Genomic DNA, 21,043 nt, shown 5'->3' with positions numbered 1-21,043 from the left:
TTAAAGACTCGTACAATACATCTACCGTATTTAACTTACTTTTTTTTGCAACTGAGTGATCAATTCATTATATTTTGCACAAGTTCAAGGAGTTAACTGAACATTTTATGCAAATTGAAGGGGCAATTGGAACACTTTGAAAGTTTAGAAGGCCAATCAAACTTTTTTTACAAGTTCAGGGGCCAAATGATGTATTAAACCTAAATGTAAAATTAATCTTATTTAGAAATATTATGATTAAATTTCATATTTTAGGATTAAATTTGCAAACGTGGGTGTAATTTTACCATTTTCCCTATAGCTTATAATTTCTATAAGTGGGATGTCTTATGATGTTGAAAGAAAAGCAAAAAAGAAAATTGGATTAATGTGCAGATTACACGTTTTACACATGCAAAAAAACTTGTCTTATTTGGAAGTAGGGGTAGTTTAGTAATTACAAGTGTTATACTCGGGGATAAAGTATTTAAAAACGATTTCATTTCCTTCCCAAATTTCATTTGGGTTTCTTTCAGCAACAGCCAGACTCTCTTCTTCCTCAGCGAGACAGGTTGTGTAAAGATCGATCATAAACTTTTGTTTGATTTTCAATTTCATCCTTGTTTCGAATTCCAGTTTCATTGATTCTTTTCAATTTTAATTCTAATTTCAGTAGCTGCATGCATTATGATGCTTCTTCTAGTTCTTGTTTACTGTCTTAATTTTGAAATTACTCGATCTGCTGTGTTTGGCATTGCTGCGATCTACTTCTATTTCGGCCATGGATTGTAAATTTTAGTAAAATTGAGCCTCTGATTGAAAATCTATCACACATTGGATAAATAGTTTTGATGCCTGTAATACACTGAATGCTTCAAATTCAACTGCGGGAGTCAAAATGACAAATTCTGATAAGCAGAAGAGCTAATGTTTATTTTTGAGGTTTTCATGGTGCTAAAGTGTTAATTTAAGTAATGATGTATCTAGTAAGGAGTGAAGAAGAAGGATTAGAGTGGCTGTTTGGTTCAAATGTTCGTGTTTGTTGTTTTTCGTTGCTTGTTTGCCGTTGCTATTAGTTGTTTACTGTGTTGCTGATGGTTAGTAGATACTAGTTGATTGTTCTACTCGTTTCGAAATTTTACCAAACACTTGTTTATCTCCCGTTTTGGAATTGTTTAGAATTAGAAACAAAAAGTAGTTCCGGAAAATAGAACCAAACCAAACGGGCACTAATTTTATATGATCATATGCTCAATAATTGAAACTTGAATTTCCAAATCAAATATGTGATTAAATGTCATTAATTATATCGAAACTTTGCTGGTTATTAATGAGATTGAAGTTTATGGTGTTAGGCCATTTCGGCCTCTACTTAAGATTATATATTATGGAATAATGCGGGGTTAAAGATACGTTTAGTGAAGCAGAGTAATTACAAGATTGGGGGATTTTTTATAGTTTTTCTAGTTTTAAGGTAGTCATATAGGGTTCCCGGTGTTGTGTTTGGGACTGTAAATTCACGGATGCTTTAAATTAATGTAAAGTTAATGTCCCGGACAAGCTTTTTCGTACTTTTGGGAGAATTTTTTTGATGAAATATTGAAATTCATATTGCTCATATATAAGTATTATTCAGGGACTTGGAAGTGCTCAAGGAACTTCAACTTGAACTTGAACTTACAGGGCATTGCTTTCATTTTTCATCAAACAAATTCTGGTCCTGGTTAAGACTGAATGACAAAAAATTCACAAACTTGGTGACTCTACTTGTTTTGATAAACTATTATGGAAGATTATTCTACGTGTGGTAGAAAGTACAAGAAAAGCAGCTGGCTACGTGTTGGCCCGGACATGGTTCCTGGACCTGAATTTTGTCCAGATGCTGTTATTAGATACTTAGCATTAGGTAGAGGTGATAAGAAGCATCAAGAGTCTGTCGCTGTTGATGTTAGGAAACATATTTTACATCTGCATTGGAAACTCGACTACATAAGACAACAAGGACGGATTAAACTACGTTACACTTCTCCCGATGGGAAACTATACTATTCTCTTCGTCAAGTCTGTTTGATTTTGTCCGGAGATGAAAATAGAAGTCCGTTAAGGACAACTAGCAAAAAAGTGATTTTGTCCCGAGATGAAAATGGCACTCCGTTAAGGACAGCTAGGAAAAGAGTGATTTTGTCCCAAGATGAAAATGGAAGTTCGTTAAAGACAAGAAGCAAAAGAGTGAAGCAGGTTGCGGTTCCTAAGAAGCCTCTAACAATCTTGTCTTGGTTGATTGACAATAATATTGTGTTACCAAGAGCAAAAGTGCATTTCGTTAATTCAACTGGCGGAGGTCGTATAACTCGAGAAGGAATCAAGTGCAATTGTTGTTGCAAGCTCTATACTCTTACTGGCTTTACATTTCATGTCACTGGCTTTAAATTTCATTCAACTGCCAGAATCTGTTTGCAAGACGGAACCTCTTTATTAGATTGCTTGAAGAAAATTGTAGACAAAGATATGGCCAATTTTATGGAAGAAGAAGCACCAGGAAATTTCAACGATGAAAATGATGTTATATGTTCGGTTTGTCTCTATGGCGGGGAACTTTTATTATGTGATCATTGTCCTTCATCGTTCCATAAAAGCTGCCTTGGTCTAGTGGTATGCCTAATTCATATATTTTCTCTTCAATTTGTCGGTTTGTATGCTTGATATAATGTTTGACAGCTTCGTTTTATTCTATAGGATTTTCCAGAAGGGGACTGGTTCTGCCCGTCATGCTGTTGTAAAATTTGTGGCCGTAATAGACTCAAAGCAGACGCACAAAGTTCTACGGAAGAAGATGCTTTTCTCAACTGTACTCAGTGCCAGAGAAAATGTTGGTTAACTTTAACTTAATATGTTAATGATGTTCTTAAAGGGATGTTTTGAATTGTCTTTTGTTGTGTCTATTTGTTACAGATCATATTTGGTGCCTATGGTATAGCGGAAACAGTTGCTTGAAAAGCGTTCCAGGAGGAAATTGGTTTTGTACCAAAAAGTGCGAAAAGGTGACTATCATTGTTCTGATATAGTATTCGTTTTCTCAGAGAAATTTTAGGGTACTCCGGGAGTAATACATCCAACCAATGAATATCATTTTGCATACTATATTGTATTCATTTTCTCTACACATTTGCTCCATTCTACTATATATATAATAGTGATGATAAATTTTCGCAGATCTTTTCGGGTCTGAATGAGCTTATAGGAAAACCAATTCCAGTGGGTTTGGGTTCAGACAACCTTACTTGGACATTATTAAAACCAAGTTATCATAAACTTGATGCTTTTAATAATGAGGCCTCCTGGATCGAGAACTGCAGCAAACTCAATATTGCAGTCGAAATTATGCACGAATGCTTCGAGCCCGTTGAAGAGCCTCACACCAAGAGTGATCTTGTTAGAGATGTTATTTTCAATAAAAGGTAAGAATTTTCGAAATTTATTATGCTACCCGAGATTGAGAATGCTGACTTATGGGTTAAGAATTTTCAGGTCAGAGCTCAAACGTCGGAGTTTCGGAGGATTTTATACAGTAATACTGCAGAAAGGCGATGAATTTATTTCGGTGGCTATTATTAGGTAGACAAAAATGAAACCGGAACAAAATCAAGGATCTATTTCTGTTTACTGAATGATACGATAATATATATCCAAATGTTCTTTGCTTGTTCAAGGGTCTATGGGGAGAAGGTCGCGGAATTACCGCTCGTGGGTACTAGATTTCAGTACCGTCGACTTGGAATGTGTCGCGTACTAATGAACTTACTCGAAAAGGTATGATTTTATGTACAAATGAATGTGTATACATTCCATAAGATTTGTAACTGAAATATTTTATATTTTGTTTTGTTTCCTTCAGAAACTCATGAATTTAGGAGTTGAGAGACTCATTTTGCCTGCTGTTCCTAGTGTGCTAAATGCCTGGACGGGTTCATTTGGTTTTTCAAAACTGACAGTCTCCGAGATATTACAATTCGTCGATTACACGTTCTTGAACTTTCCGGATACTGTCATGTGTCAAAAGCAACTTATCAAAGTCCCTTGTGCTGAATCAAGAGGTCTATAGCCTAAAATTACATTTTAAATAATCTACTCTACTGTTTTACTGAACGGCTGTTGGACATGTTTCTATTTAATTTGCAGAAGTAGTACCAAGACGTTGCGATACTATTGAACTTGAAGGATCTATTGCCGTCTCTAAAGGGCATATTGATCGCGGAATTATGGTATCTTTCATCATTATATTTACTCTTTTGTTAGCATATTATACTTTCATTTTCTGATTGTTGTTGGTGGTTTGAAGGTCTACGCTCGGAAACGACGTCGTTTTCACGGGACGATAAGAGAATGGGGTTTTGACGATTTTTTCCCGCTCAATTTTGCTTCAAATGGGTAACTCGTTGATGATTGTTGCGTATTTGGAGCTGAGGTTTCCGCGACGGTACAAGTAAAAGAACCGTCTTTTTTGGTAATAGATTTAAATGGTATGTAGGAGATACATGTATGCATATCTTTAGGTTCAATATATTTTGATCTGATTTGCAGCAAACAAAAAAAATACTCTGCTGCAATTTGGGGTTCCATAATCTTATTCCTCTTAAGCTGTCTCAAGGAGCCATTTCAGTAGTGATTTTCAAATTCATCAATATAAAAGGTGGCCCGGTGCATTATGCGTCCCCGCTAAACGAGGTCCGGGGAGGTGTCCCACCACAAGGCAAGCTTTCCCTTGCCAATTTGGCAAGAAGCCACTCTTAAGACTCGAACTCGTGACCTCTGAGTCACACGACAACCGTTGCGCCAAGGCTCGCCCTCCAAATTCATCAATATGAAAACCAAAAGTACCAAATGTTGCAATGCTTCAACCAAAAGTACCAAATGTTGCAATGCTTCAACCAAAAGTACCAAATGTTGCAATGCTTCATAAGCAAATTCATCAATATGAAAATCAACAAAAGGATAGAGATGCAAAATGGGTGTGGAAGAGGAGTAAAAAGGGATGAAGTGAAGATATTATACGGCCAATGAAGGCAAAGCCCCCCAAATAATCAATCTCTTTGAACCCTTATTAATTCAATTTAGAAAAAGTACTAATTTTAACTCTAACGTTTAGGAGAAGTGTGCATATTTAGCTCTAATGTACGGATTGGTATAAATTTAATTCTAACGTTTCAAAAACAAGATCAATTTCGATCCTACATTATCGAGAAGTTGAAAAGGCTCGTTTGACTGTTATTTAATTGTCATATTGGATTTTTCAAACATCACAATTGATTGCTATTTAATTACCATATTGGATTTTACAAACATCACAATTATAAAAAAACTTGTTAAAATGTTAACAAAAACAGCTAGGTGTATCACATACATCAAATCTACTTTTAAAGATGAAGGTTGTGGTTCGAATTTATCCACTTAAAAAAAATCAAAGTAATCACAGTTGTTTGCAAATGTGTTTAAAATGTTTGCTGTATTACTAATATAATTATAAATAACAAAATAAATATCAGACAACATCTCTCTACATTAGAAAAAATTGTTCGTTCTGTTACTAATAAAATGAAAATACATCACAACATGAGACTTCTCTCTCTAACTAAAAGTTGTTAAATATTTCATTGCTTAATTTGAATGTTTTATAGTTCTTTATATGTATGAGGTGATCCTCTTGGTACCTTATGGGGTGAAGTGGACTTTTACTTACATCAACAACTTCAGAAAGCTAATAAGTAATTTTAAGCAAGTCCAATGAGCAATGAGTTAACGGAATACTTTGTAAATTCAAGAAGTTACTGTTTTAACTAAATTCAGTGATCCTTCGTATATTAAGCCAAAAAAAAAAAAAGTATAAGTGGACATATAGCCTAATTTTCTTTGTGACGAACCACATATGTCTATTAGAATATATGTAAATAATCATATGTGTTTTTCTTACAAGTTGAGCAAGTATATCATTTATCGAGTGTCAAAAACCTTAATTGGCCTGTATAGTTAAGAGGTTACTCCAAGAGATGTGTTTGGTGTGGGTAATGAGAAAGAAATGAATGATGTGAATAGATGTACTTCAAGAATATTAATGATTACTTAGATGTTCATTATTTGTTGAAACAATTGTTGTTAGACCATTTGATTGTTCATTTTCTAATATATATTTGAGATATACTATTGTTATTTCTTCAATATATGACTAGCTTAATTGCTTTTATTTATATCTTCTAAGAGTTTGTACGCAGATGGTTCTTTAACATAAAAGATATGTAGCAAGCAGGTCAAAAAAAAAAAATTAAGCGGTTTATCAAATTAAGCCATAAGAAGAAAATATTGATTCTTCCCCGCATGCTCAAACACAAGAAAACGAGGATATATAAGTTTCCAAACTTAAACTTAATCTTTAGCTTGCTGAAACTTATGATAAATGTAATTTAATGTTTATATGGTTTTATATATTCAAATGGAAAAGGATATAAAAAGGATTTTGCTATTCGTCGCTCCTATTTTCTTTACCATCGCCTTCTGTTTGACATTTTTGCCCTTTTCATTTTTCATTCAAAAAAGTGAAATTCTCTCAACCACGAAGAACAAAACGAAGAAAAATCATGCCTCCAAAACAAGGAAAAATAATTGAACATCTAAGTTTCGTATTTACCAATAATCTGAAATTTAACGAATTTAACTTAAAACGGATTTTTTTTTCGTTGAATTTGCACTAAACGGGTAGCCCATACGGTCCGGTCCATGGACCGATAGCATGAACTACCCTATTTCACCTATTCCTAGGGAAAATAGATTTATTAATTATTTATTTTAATTTTAATAAATATTAATTATAGATAAATTACGTATTAACGCATGCAATACATAATTTACAATACATAATTTACGTATAATTAAATTTACGTTCTAAAAGGTAAATAAATATAATTTACCAAATAAAAATTAATTGGACACTTCAATACGTATTTTTTATTTCCAATCAATACATAATTTATCTATAATTAATATTTATTATAATTAAAAAAATAAATAAATAAACCCATTTTTTCTAAAGCAAAACGGGTAGACAACCCTATTTCACCTAGGCAAAACGGGTAGGCTACCCTATTTTGCCTAGGCAAAACGGGTAGCCCACCCGTTTTGCCTAGGTGAAATAGGGTAGTTCATGCTATCGGTCCATGGACCGGACCGTATGGGCTACCCGTTTAGTGCAAATTCAACGAAAAAAAATTACGTTTCAAGTTAAATTCGTTAAATTTCAGATTATTGGTAAATACGAAACTTAGATGTTCAATTATTTTTCCTTGTTTTGGAGGCATGATTTTTCTTCGTTTTGTTCTTCGTGGTTGAGAGAATTTCACTTTTTTTGAATGAAAAATGAAAAGGGCAAAAATGTCAAACAGGAGGCGACGGTAAGGAAAATAGGGGCGACGAATAGCAATCCACTATAATATAAAATTCGTGGAAGAACTATTATCACATTTGTATGGAACTTAAATGATAATGAAAGAGTTGATGTAGAGGTAGATAGTCCCTTATACTACAAAAGGGGACTATATTAGCATCATTTTTAGGAACTATTGTAATAAATGTAACACTTGCACTTTTGAATATTCCTAAATTGAATAATAAAGAGTTTGATCCATTCAGGTAATTTGAAAATTGATTCATAAATTTATATTTTGTTAGCAAAGAAATGAATGGTTTTCTAATTATTTATATTCCGTGAGTAGGAGTATCTTATGTTTCCTCTTGAAACAAACAAATGAGTTATGCAGTCTGATATCATATGAAATTAAGGCTAGGACATGTAAACTAATAAGGAGTTTTAGACATAAAGCATAACCGCAACACATGGGTCAATCACAAGGTCGAATTCTAAAGGTACACTCCTAAACTCTAAGTAATGATGCAAATTATGGAAAAGAGAATGACGCACGGGGTGAAATCTAATCAACTATCTACACGTGTAAAGTTATTCAATAGTAGTAGGTACATTTCAGTTATCTATAAACAGTCATTCCTGAAAAAACACAAGGGGTGTAATCATATACATTTAAAGTATGCTTTCAAGTCTACTTACTCTCTTTAGTAAAATATTGATTTAAGCATCGGAGAAGGCACATCGGACTCTGACCCCTCTCTCACAGTTTGCTCATTTTTCAGGTGACTCCAGTTCAACCTGATAGTCGTATTTTGTAGATTGACAAACATCATTTAGCGCGGTCCCTTAATAAGAATTAGAGGAACTATAATGTGACCTAAAATCATAGTACTATGATAAAAAAAAAAAAATACAGAGAACTTACGGAAGACTTGCTGAAACCTAAAATCAAAGTATTTTGCTACCATATATGTTGTTTATTGAGTTTGCTTCATTTTTGTTTAAAAAATATTTTTATTTAGAGAATGAGCCAATTAAACACGATTGCTAAGAAGAAGAAAAAAATGCATATACATGTGGAAGGAAGACTCGCCGAAGACGTTGAAAGGAGATGGTAACAACTTTCTAGTTCATATTATTATAAATGAAGTAAAATTTCTTACAATATTAATGGATGCATTATGTAGTTTATTTACGTAAGTTGATGTTATAAAATTTTATTTTGTATGAGAAAGAAATGAGTCATTCTCTGGATAGATTTCCATTTTATGATATATTGCATAAAGGAATCGATGGAACTTATGCAGATGAAACAGCTGAGGCATTTATGGTAATTTCATATAAGACGCCTTGTTTATAGTAACACATAACATACTATAAGCATATTAAAAGAATTTGTCATCTTTTAAATGTGGAGGAAAAAACATATACTCTCCAAAATGAAAGAAGTGAAGCTTCTAATGCTAATATGAAAAAGAACTAACTCCAAAGTAATTACTTTGGAGTCGGGCCTTATAATATTGCTTGGAGATGGAAAGAGTCATAAAGATTTATCTGAAAAACATGATTGCCATGGATAAATTTACTACAAGAAAATTGATTTTTAGCAACGAAATTATATTTTTCCCAACAACATTTACTTATTATAAGAAATTCTGTTACTAAAGGTTTCTGTAATGACTTTTTATTGTTGCAAAACATATATATATGGCAACTACACACTTTGTAAAATGCTGATTTTCAGGTGTAAAAGGCAAACAGAATGTCACTAACTAAACACCTAAAACTCTCTCTTTTAAAGTGAAAAGGCAAACAGGAGTATGAAAAGAAGCAACCAAACGCCCTCAATATCTATCATTGTTATATACTTTTATGTGAATGTCCCCTGGGCTTGAAATATGTATAACATAGAATGATAGTTTGAACCATGTTAAGGAACCATTTGAACCAAAAGTTTAAACTGATATATTTTAAAAAACCGCCCCCAAATTAATATAGCTAGTGGTAGCAACTCCTGTTGTATGAACTGTAGAGGCGGTTAAAACCGTCGCTAAGTAATCGAACCATAAGAGTAATTAACTCCTCCGAATTTTTCCAAAACTAATAACCGAACCACTAATTGATTAATAACCGCAACTAACCCGATCGTAAAATTTCGGTTTCGGTGCCACACCGCTACTAACCACAATTTTTTTTCCTAATTTCAAAATTTAATGCATTATCATTCAAAAAATGCTTATAAATCTGAAATTATATTAAAAAAAAGTATAAACTAAATTTTATTTCTAATTAATTTTGATGAGTATATAGTCTAATTCATTTATGGAGTAAATTTTCAGATTTTACAAGCAGGTGTAGAAGAAAGGCTTTGAATCCAGATAGAGTCAGCTCCAACTGCACCATTGTCATCATTTCTAACCCATTTCCATTCCGCGTGGCTCGAGTTCATCACCGCTATCTCTCCATGCCCAAAACTCGCCTCTCGGTATATTGATATCGCTGGCTTCGGGTCTATATAGCTGCACGTTTAAGGAAATAAAATTGTTATGGAATTTCCAAACATTAATTATGTCTAAAATGTTTAATGTATTACTAATACAGTTAAAAAAACCTGTCAAAATATAATCAATTAAGTCTATTATCAACACAGTTACAAATAGCTTGTTAAAATGCACGAAACTGTTCAAGTTTATCGACATACTTGTTTAAAAATTTTGATATAACGGTCAAACCAGACTGTTCATTTTTTTTAATGTAGTGTAAAAAGTGGAGATTAACTTACTCTTTGGCTAAGCCTTCACGGTTGCCTCCATCCCCGATGTTTATATAAATCGGACCACAATTATCTGCTTTATCTTGGTAAACTCGAGTCTGCAAAATCGGGAAAAATTAAAATAGTTTTAATAAAACTATTAAAGGTCGTTAAATTTCATTTTGTTTCAATAAAATCATTTCAACTTTATTTTTTATTTTAATGCAGTCACTTCAACCAATTTAAATAGAAAAAGTCTCTGGATTAGTGACATAACAATCATATTATAAAGAACATTGTTTCATATAATATGATAGTCACGTGACATCTAAAATAAATAAATAAAATTATTTAACTGTCATGTGACAATTTCAAATAGTTGAATCAAGTAAATAACAAATATAATTTCAATTTTGTTGAGTTTATTAAAATAAAAATTAAAGGTAAGTGACTTTACTAAAACAAAGTGAAGTTTAATGATCTTTTTGAAATTAACTCCAAACTTCAATAACTATAGATGCAATTAACCCCAACTAAATATCTTATTGATCGAGAGTTTTTAACCCAACCAATAAAAAGAGAGATACATACTACCTCATTAAGAAAACTCCTACTGTAATACACCCAACCAATGAAAAAATGGATGCATACCACCTCAGTGAAAGATGGCTAGTGTTAAGAATAAAACTGGACAAATGCATCAATTGATTGGTAAAGTTATTGCACCAGGAGTATAGTAGAATTTTTCCTTATTGAGGAGGAACTCAACTAGGGATAGATCCATGGTGTTTAAAGGAGGGACCCATTGGTCGCCAGAAGACGCCAAATATTATGGAACTGTGAACCAGACTTTAATTTTTAAGGATAAGATATCAAAATAGGTTTATGATTTTTGGAAAAATATCAATTTAGGCTCTAAGTACAAAATAACACCAATATAGGCATAACATTTAAAAAAACTAATGAAACGTGACACGTCATTCATATTACTCCGTTCCATTTACAATTGATAGAACTTAACAGAGTAAAATAAATGACGCATCACGTTCCGTTATCGATGTCTAAACTGGTATTTTTTTAAATGTCAGGTTATATTGGTGTTATTTTGTACATGGAGCCTAAATTGATACTTCCTCAAAAACCATAGATCTATTTTGGTACCTTATCCCTAATTTTTATATAAAAAACACTAAAAAAATTATCAATATAGCACCCATAAATTATGATAAGCATCCCCTCCCCTCGCAGTAAATCCTTCGGATCCGGCACTGGACTCAAAACATATGTTAATCTATACGTGAATCGAGAGCTCAACACGTTAAAGTAACTTACAAATCGTTCGTACGCATGAACATGGCCGGCGAACACGAGATCAACCCGATTCTGATAAAGCAAAGTTTCCATAGACTTCTTCATATTAACCGATTCAGGTTCACCTTGATGAGCAGTATTAGAATTATACCAAGGAGCATGAATCAAAACAAATATCCACGGAGTTTTTCCTCTATCAACCTTCCTCAAATCCGCCTCAAGCCATTTATACTGCTCGGAATACCGATCAAACGCGGTATACGAACCCAACATGATCACGTGTACTCCGGCAGCCACATTGAAAGAGTAATAGAGGTTGGAAGTAGATCCACTTTCTTGATACGGCATTAGCCATCTTGAATTGTAGGCTGTGAAGGGTGTTTTGTGGATAATTGGGATTTTTTCGACCTCGTGGTTCCCTTGCGTGACCATCCATGGACGTTGGCTAGCCAATGGCTCGACGAGTCTGCCAAATGAGTCCCATAGGGTTTGAACCATATCGGCGTAGGCCAAATCGCCTGGTAGTAGTAGCATGTCGTAGTTTGATTTAGATATGTGGTCAAGGGTTGATTGTGTCCACTCTGTCTGACCGAGATCACCTGGAAAAAAAAAACGATAATTTTAGTACCCGTTTGGTTCCATTTTTTTTTTTTTAGCTCGTTCTGCGATAAGAAAATTCGCAAATCACATTTAGATTAAATCAAAAATATCAAATTATGAATTCTATTGATACCTGAAGTTTTTTAGATTAAAAAATAATATGATATACTATTATTAATTAGTAGATTTCATGTGATTGAGTCGTAAAATTTAACTATTGGAAAAAAAGTGTAGGGTAAAGATTAAATTCATTTGCTTTCACTTTTTGTCAAACTGGTACTTGTACTTATAAAATTGTTTTTGTCCAAACAGTCTGAGTTTTTCGTTTTGTTAAAAATGATGATTGTTAACGATCTGAAAATTAAAAATTCAAAAAGATTTAAAGTTTTTAGTACCACATTTGCTATTAATCCAAAATTTTTATTTTCCAAAATCATCATTTTCGAAACTTTATGTCTCTAAACATTCATTTATCTCTCCTCATTAAATAACACCTAAATGAGCTCAAAATTAAAAAGCTGGACAATTAAAATTGCTTAGAATATTATCAAGTATTTGATTTTTTCAATTTTCAGGTCATCAAAGGAAAACATCAATCCCCGTTTGGGAAAAAAATTACAGGTACTAGTTTGATAAAAAGTGAAAGCACAAAGGTTTTTTTTTTTACTTTATCCAAAATTATATGTGTGAGTCCTCACTACGCATATGGTTCCTTTTTGACATGAAAGTCCAAAACCCTAATAATTTTTCCCAAATTAATGTTAAAATGGTCCATGACGTTGGCAGATAAGCATGATCAGTTTAGTTCAAATCGAAGTTTAAATATCAACTTAATCTCTATTTGACATGAAAGTCCAAAACCCTAATAATTTTTCCCAAATTAATGTTAAAATGGTCCATGATGTTGACAGACAAGCATGATCTGTTAGTCCAAATCGAAGTTTAAATATCAACTCAGTCTTGAAGTTAGCAAAACTTGACAAATTAGTCCAAATCTGACAAGCTTTTAGTTATTAAAACTAATCGATTTTAGACGAATTTGTCAATTTTTACCAATTTCAACACCGAGAGATTTGGATTAAACTGATCTAATTCGTCAACTTTAACCCTTAATTCAATTTTTCCAATTAGAGTGAGATAGGTTAATGAAATAAAGCTTGTTAATTGGTTAACGTGGTATATGTATTAAGTGTTTGTGTTTATAAAGCATTAAAAATGCTCTAAATTGTAAATCGGGATTGGTAGTGATTTCTCTACTCAAATGATGTCACATCAATATTTAAGTGGATGGAACCAATACCGGTATGGCACATTATAGAAATTTTCCTAAATTTAATAGCTAAATTGATTACTTATCCTAATGTTGTGTGCAAAACAATTTGAAATAATATTAAGAGATAAAAAAAAAATAAATAAGAAAGCAGAAAAAAGTACCTACGACGACGAAGTTAATGGGGAACTGAGACGGCGGCGTTTTGAAAGAAAACTGACGGGCAGAATTGGAGCTGCAAGTATAGTAATAGACGGTGGAGGGATTGAGTGGACCAACGACTACGTTATGAATAAAACCAGATTTATATGTAATAAAACGATATGAATCAGAAGTTCCGTTTGCTGTATTTTGGAGACTTGACGGAGAAGTTCCATATTGTACTATTGACGGAGTTTCATCATCCGTTATCCATGTGATTCTCATCTTATCTGCTCCTACCATTGATATATGCACCTGACAAAAAAAAAAAATTATTACAGTACGAAATAGTGAAATAGTGTAATTTTACCTCTGACGTAATCAAACAAGATGCATTTTATCTTGTCCTAACATAAAATTTTAATGGATTGTTTAACCGTTATACGACTACCACATTCCATCTTCTAAACAAGTTTGTAGGTTGTAGAAAAAATTTCGGAGATTAATATAAGATCTATAATTGGGCCTTAACTATCGGTTCGAGCTTTTAGTTCAATCGGTTCCATGACATGATATCAGAGGCTCTAGGACCAAACGGTCGAGGGTTCGAGTCCCGACAACTTCATTAATGTGTGGAATTAAAAACACATGGCGGGATTAGCTTGTGTTGTGCACGCTGCAAACCCAAGAGGCATTTGCGTGTCGGAGATTAATAAAGATCTTTTGTTTAATCCGTTCCATGACAAAAAAAATTACAAGTTGTTTATAACTGTTTTATACAGTAATAAATATTTTTTATATATATATATTTTTTTATGATTAACTTATATCTGACAGACTTAAAAATTGAGGTTTTAACATGTTATTTATAATATGTTAGTAATAAAACAAAGGCTTAATTAATACATCAAAAGTTCATTGAACTTGTCTCAAAAGATTGATTGGTGTCTCAAATTTACAAAGTGTCTCGTTAACACCCTCAATTTACATAATCTATTGTCCACTTGGATTTGTTTAAATAGCCTATTGGCCTCTCGAACTTGTTTATATTGATCCATTTGCCCATAATTTATTTAGGCATTCCATCCATTTGGAGGGTAAATTACACTCATGGTTACTGAATTTTACTAATTTTTAACATTGTGACTACTGAACTTCAATTCTCAACTAACTACTGAAATTTGTACTTTTTAATATAGATAAAGGTGTTCAATGGTCGATTCGGTTTTCACCTAAATAACCGAATAGTCCCTAAAATGGGAATCGAACCTAACCGAATAATATTAACAAACCAAACCGAACCGAATATTACATCGGTGGCCACTTAACGCTTCAAATTTTTTTATTTTGAGGCCGTCAACGGTCGTTTTGAGACGTCGAGCGGCCACCAGTGTAATATTCGGTTCGGTTCGGTTTGTTAATATTATTCGGTAGATTCGGTTCTTATTTTAGGGACTATTCGATATTCGGTACTGACCGTTGAACACCCCTACCGGTGTTAAAAGTATAAAGTTCAGTTGTCATGCAATTAAGAATTGAAGTTTAGTGACCACAATGTTAAAATGGGTAAGTTCAGTAGCCATTGGTGTAATTCACCCTCCATTTGAGTCCCAAACTAAATTAGGAGTCTAAATTATCAACAACAACAACAAAGCCTTAGTCCCGAAATGATTCGGGGTCGGCTAACATGAACTATCATATGAAATCGTAAAATCAAGTCGTGTCAGCGACACAAATTCTCTCCCTCCACTCTGTCCTATCCACTACCATATTCTCCTCAATTCCTAATAAACTCATATCACTCTCAATCACCTTCCTCCAAGTTTGCTTAGGTCTATCCCTCGTCAAAATCATCAATCAAATTTATGAACTAAGCAAATATCATCAAGAAGTCTCTATTGTATCCTAAAATCAGAAACCATAACTATTTAATATAAATCATAATAATCTATGTGTTGGTTCAAAATAAATTAAATTCGTAAGAAAATAGTCTAAAAATATTCTACTGAATAAATTTCAGTAAGACATCAATTGATGATTTGTTTAGAATATGAACTCGATTATTGATTTTTAATTAATCAAGATCTAATTAATGATTTTGATAGGGATTATAACTTTTATTTATTAAGAAAAAAAAAAAAGAAATGTCCAGCTAAGTTAGGTGCTGAGTAATCGTACGTGGTGTAGCCGCGTGGCTGTGCAAACAAATTAATGAGCAGCTGAGCCTGACGGTGAGTCGACTCATAACGACATATTTGTCGACGCGGTCATATATTTAATTTTTTTTTTTTATTCCCTTTAACTGTTAAAATTTTATTCACTCAATTAAACTTTTTTTCTACCAAAAAAAATTGATCTTTCCACGGTTAATTTTTTTATAACATCATATATTCAAAAAAATGATTTTAAAATGTTAAAAATGCAAAATTTGAACAACAAATAAAATAAATATATTTATTTTGAAAAAAAGAAATAATTTTTATTAATTAAATTTTAGGTTCAAAGTATGTGGAAAAAAAATAAAAAGTATAGATTTAATACATTGAATGTAAAATTAGAAATACAATCCAATAATATCAGAAAAATATCTCAATATTAGAAATACAATCCAATAAAATCAGAAAAATATGTTAAGATGTATTTCTCTTAAATATTTTAAATAATATATGTATTTTTTATTTATTTTAGAGGATGAAATAATTTATTTATTGAACTACTCATATTGATGGCAATTAAACGCTGACAACGTTCATGCCAACCCTTTGACTAAACAGTGTAACACATTCTTGTCTTCTACATAGGAGCATATTGGCTTAATACATAAAAACCCTTAATTTAGTTCAAAAAACCAATCCATCCCCTAAACTTTAAAAATATCTTATAAACTCCCCGAACTTATTTAAAACGACATGAGTAATCTTTAAATCCTACATAATAATAAAATGACATGCTTAAAACGACATAATTAACCCATAAATATAACATAACAGAGTAAAATATAGATTTTGAACAAGTTGAAAAATGCAAATTTAGAGTCAGTAGATTATTTTAAACAAGTTCAAGAAGTCACAAAGTTACTGTTAAGCTAGTTCATTGACAAAGTAAACCACTTTAAGCAAATTTAGTGTAAACGAGATATCTCTAAAATTTAAGATTTTCTTTCCCCAAATTGAGAGCTGATTTGACGTATTAACCCTTAATTGATTTTAGATATAACACTTACTTTACTCTCCAAACTAAACTAAAAGTCTAAGCTTTTAAACTATCAAAATCATCGATCAGGTGCATGAATTAAGAAAAAATCATCAATTGAATCCTAATCCTAAGCAAAAATCGTTAATTGAGTCATAATCCTAAGTAAATATAATCAATTGAGTTCTCATTGAAATCATTCGGTTCAACAATTTCAAATCTCTTTTTCAAACTCATTTTAGCCAACAGAGTACATGTCAAATATTCACATTTTCTCATTTTATGATAGAATAAGGATTCAATCAACTATTTTTACTTAGTTCTAATCGATAATTTTAATAGTCTTTAAGGTTTTAATTGATTTTGAAGTTATAGTTTAAAGGCCAAATGAGTCTTATTCTAATTACCAAACAGATTTTTTTGTTCTTACACTAATTTTAAGTTAATTAATTATTAAACTAAAAACAAAAATTAGAATTCTTTCATTTGGTTAACAAACCAAAGCTAATCTCAACTCTCCAAAATACAAAATATAATCCAAAATCACTATAAAATATTTTTAGAATTCACTATTTTTTAATAGATTTAAATTAGAATTATATTACCTATTTTTCTTAATTTCATGAAATTCAATAAATATATACGTTCATCGATTATATGAACACTTTCTGGAAAAAAACAACAAACTTAATGGCAGAATACATGAATTAACAAGAATAATCATATTTATATTAAACTAATTAAATTATTAATAAGATAATTAATTACCTGTTGGGGGGTGGTGGAGTCGGCATCTTCTGCCAGTTCTACGACGACGTCTTTACCTGGCGGTGGCCGGTTATATGAATGAACGCCGGCGAAGAATCCGGCGAGAATCAATGTATATATGGATAGAATAAGAAGAGGGAGATTTTGGGCAACCATTGTTTTAATTTCTGATGAAGGCGAAATGAATGAGGTTTTGTCTTGTATTTATATTTGGACCATGGAGAAATTATTACCTTGTTTTTTTGTATTTTTCTTATTTTTATTTTTTATTTTTTCAACTTTCCTAATTTGATATATTTGTAATTATATTTATGCCTTAAATAATTAGTTTTTCTAGATTTTATTTAGGCTTAATACATCATTTTCTCCTCAGAACTAGTCTAAAAAGCTTGATTGGCTCCTGAACTTTCAAAGTGTACCAATAACACCTTCAATTTGCATAAAATATTCAGTTAACTCCCGGAACTTGCGTAAAATGTAATTAATTAACCATCCAATTGCAAAAAAAAAAAAGTAATTAAGATGCGGAATATGTATTGCACGCGTCTTAATAAAAGTAAAACGACTAAGGTCAGGATATTCGGTTCTAATATTAGAGAAAAGAAATTTATAGTTGAGCAAGTAAGAACTTCCTTTTTAATCTATTCATTGAATTATATAATAACATTCTAAGATACATGCAATATATCTTCCGCATTTATTTATTTATTTTTTTTTTTTTTGCATCGGAGTCATCAATTGATTGTATTTTATACAAGTTCAGAGTGCTAACTGAATATTTTATATAAGTTGAGAAATACTTTGAAAGTTCAGAAAGCGAATCAAACTTTTTCAACAAATTCATAATTCTTTTATTTATTAATGTATCTTTTATTTATTAACGTATCCAATATTAATTGGGAATTTAATTTGTGGCGACATTTGTAATGAAAAGAATATTAGAGGCATTGTAGTAGTTGGAATTTATAAGCCTGATACACTGGTACCTTTCAAAAGTTAGGAGTCATATTTTATTAGGGTAAATTATAAAACTAGGTCAAATGGGAGGCCCATTTACGTATTTAACTTATTTACTCAATCTACTACATATCTACATTGTTTTTGTGTGACTTTCCCATAATACCCTCAATATTTACGTGCGGCTGTCTTCCTCCCGTCTGACTTCGCAGAAGTTAGCATATGCGAAACCTGCGAAGCCTGCGAAGCAAATGTTTGGTTTAGTTGATGATTTTAATTAGCATATGCGAAGTCTGCGAAGCTAATGTTTGGTTTAGTTGATGATTTTAATTAGCATATGTGAAGCCTGCGAAGCGAATGTTTGGTTTAGTTGATGATTTTAATTAGCATATGCGAAGCCTGCGAAGTGAATGTTTGGTTTAGTTGATGATTTTAATTAGCATATGCGAAGTCTGGATGTGTTTTTAACAAAATTCGCTAAGTGGTATATAACAAAAAAATGGCAAACAACAACAGATTCTAACATTAAAATCATAACATTATCAAAATTTACAACAAGATTGCCACAATAACAACATTAAATATCACTCAAAGCCAAAATTAACATTAATCAGAAATGGATACTCTCTGTTTAAAAACAGGGATTCACGGTATTGCTCCGCCGATCTCCGTCGGTGGATCTTTGGAGGCTCGTATAAACACATTGCATGTAAGTAAGTTGAATCGAGAGAAATCTACTGTGGTTGCCGCTCAGCCTCAGAAAGCGGCATCTAAATTCTCTTTTAGGTATTCTTTGCAAGCTTTATGGTCCGGCGGAGGTAAAAGTAATAGGTCTAATGGATTGGCTGTAGACAACGTTGCCTTAGTCGAGAATGGAGAGAGAGGTGGGGAAAACGTGTTGAACATTTTGCAGGTTAGATCCCTGTGGAAGGAGGAGGAGGAGCCATTTTGGGTGAAGAGGAAACCGTAAGGAAGAGGAAGAGGAAGGGGAAGATGAAAGGTTGGGGTATTATGGAAAAGTCACATAAAAACAGTCTAGATATAGGTTAAATATGTAAATGGACCTCGCATTTGACCTAGTTTTGTAATTTACCCTATTTTATTATTATCTAATTTCTAATTTCATTCAATAATCTTTTATTTTTCAGTAAAATTGATTGGATGCAGAAAGTGAAAAACACATTCTATCATGTGTTCAAGTATTCACTGTATTTAAAAGAAATGTCAAATAGACATATAATTAAGTGTATGCTTGAATGGAAGTTTGACAAGATTAATTAAACGGAAACAAAATGAGGTTATTCGGTGAAAGGATGTTATTCAGTGAACCTCTAGATTCCACGAATTTGGTGGTATTGAAATTGGGGTTATTTCAAGGTTTGCTAACCTTCATTTAAGCCCACCTCTATTTAAACTCATTTCTAAACAATGTTAGCTAAATAACCTCTTTTTAATTAACATCATCTAACCCCAAAACAAGAGACACTAAAAAGTTCTGAAAGTTCATGGAGCAGTTGAAATTTTGGGAGTTATTAGTGCAATTGGACAGAAGTAGATGATTATTAATGCAATTGGATAAGAATGTGGGTTATTGAATATAACTGAACAAGAATATGGGGTTATTGAATGCAATTGGATAAGAATAAAGGATTATTTGAAATTTTTAAAAGTTCAAGAGGGCAATTGAAATTTTGGACTGCAACAGAATCCTAGGTTGGATTTTTTTCTATAAAAGAGATTATATTTTTTTTACGGGATTATAGACATATTCAATAAAAATATTTTCTACAAATTAATTTTGTTTTGCGAACTTGATATAGAGATCTTGAGGAGGATCTCTTAGAATAGGATCTATGATTGTAATTTTCTGCAATAAGATAAAAAGAAGTAGTGGGGAATCAAAAACCTCATTCAGGCCTAAGTTACTAGAGTTTGAGAGGATAAAAGTACGAATAGGAAAATACTAGGATTTGTGATGTTGTATCTTAGTTGCGAAGTCATTCTGTTTAGATGTTGAGGGGGATTGGAAAGATATTGATTTCTGTGCAGAAGTTGATGTTAAGGACACATGTAAGGACGTGGAAGTGTTTATATCCTTTGGTAGGACTATTAGAATTTGGCATGTATCAAGACGTAAGTTGTGCATCTTGGGATGACAGTTCTTTGGAATGGGTGTACCTTCCTTATTGGACCATGTGTCTGAGGCGCTCATCATTACTTTTGATCTAAATGTGCTTATTGGTCCACGAAGAATGCTACTTTAATGTCATGTTATCATATGTCCGCCCTCTATCGGTCGAAGTTCTTCAGCGATCTGGTTCAAGTGTGCCAGCATGGAGTCTGGAAAAATTGAAGGTTCTTTTCATAGGTATGAGGTCCGACTAAGATCAAAGGGGAACTAGAGTGGATGGAACGTTCAACGCGTGGTTTCCACTTTTTTGTGTAATCAATTGAGAGGGGGAGGCGTGAAAATATAGAGGATTACAGACAAAGCACGTGAACCATTGTCAGCATCCTTTCTAATCATCATGCACCGCCTATTAGATCATTGCCACGTTTCGTCCAGCGTACTTTCGTTACTAGGGTGCATAAATTGAAAGGATTTTGCATTAAACAACCTCTTTAATAGGGGTTTATTGAGCGTCACTCCTGTGTAATGATA

The 21,043-nt window shown here is 32.4% G+C and overlaps 2 protein-coding genes across 3 annotated transcripts; one reads left to right on the top strand and one right to left on the bottom strand.

Annotated features, from left to right (window-relative positions):
* Positions 1–502: 502 nt before the first annotated feature.
* Positions 503–5,211, top strand: LOC136208347 (increased DNA methylation 1-like). 2 transcript variants are annotated; one of them, XR_010677092.1, is made up of 11 exons: positions 503–550; positions 1,616–2,631; positions 2,716–2,848; positions 2,932–3,020; positions 3,193–3,437; positions 3,508–3,594; positions 3,690–3,789; positions 3,875–4,073; positions 4,159–4,241; positions 4,319–4,462; positions 4,561–5,211. XR_010677092.1 is itself a non-coding variant. In XM_065999183.1 (10 exons), the coding sequence occupies exons 2-10, from the start codon at positions 1,765–1,767 to the stop codon at positions 4,409–4,411; spliced, it is 1,896 nt and encodes a 631-aa protein (XP_065855255.1). In that variant the 5' UTR covers positions 503–550; positions 1,616–1,764; the 3' UTR covers positions 4,412–4,483. The 2 variants fall into 2 exon arrangements, 1 of the variants encoding a protein (XP_065855255.1); XM_065999183.1 differs by lacking the exon at positions 4,561–5,211 and having other exon boundaries at positions 4,319–4,483.
* Positions 5,212–9,651: 4,440 nt separating this feature from the next.
* On the bottom strand, positions 9,652–17,588 carry LOC136208325 (probable purple acid phosphatase 20). The gene is made up of 5 exons (XM_065999148.1): positions 17,425–17,588; positions 13,488–13,779; positions 11,475–12,052; positions 10,173–10,261; positions 9,652–9,909 (listed from the first exon to the last, which is right to left on the bottom strand). The coding sequence occupies exons 1-5, from the start codon at positions 17,578–17,580 to the stop codon at positions 9,726–9,728; spliced, it is 1,299 nt and encodes a 432-aa protein (XP_065855220.1). The 5' UTR covers positions 17,581–17,588; the 3' UTR covers positions 9,652–9,725.
* Between the last annotated feature and the right edge of the window lie 3,455 nt (positions 17,589–21,043).

Source organism: Euphorbia lathyris, chromosome 10 (genome assembly GCF_963576675.1).
Source record: "Euphorbia lathyris chromosome 10, ddEupLath1.1, whole genome shotgun sequence".
NCBI classification, from domain to species: Eukaryota; Viridiplantae; Streptophyta; class Magnoliopsida; order Malpighiales; family Euphorbiaceae; genus Euphorbia; species Euphorbia lathyris.
This window is presented reverse-complemented; position numbering and strand designations above follow the sequence as displayed.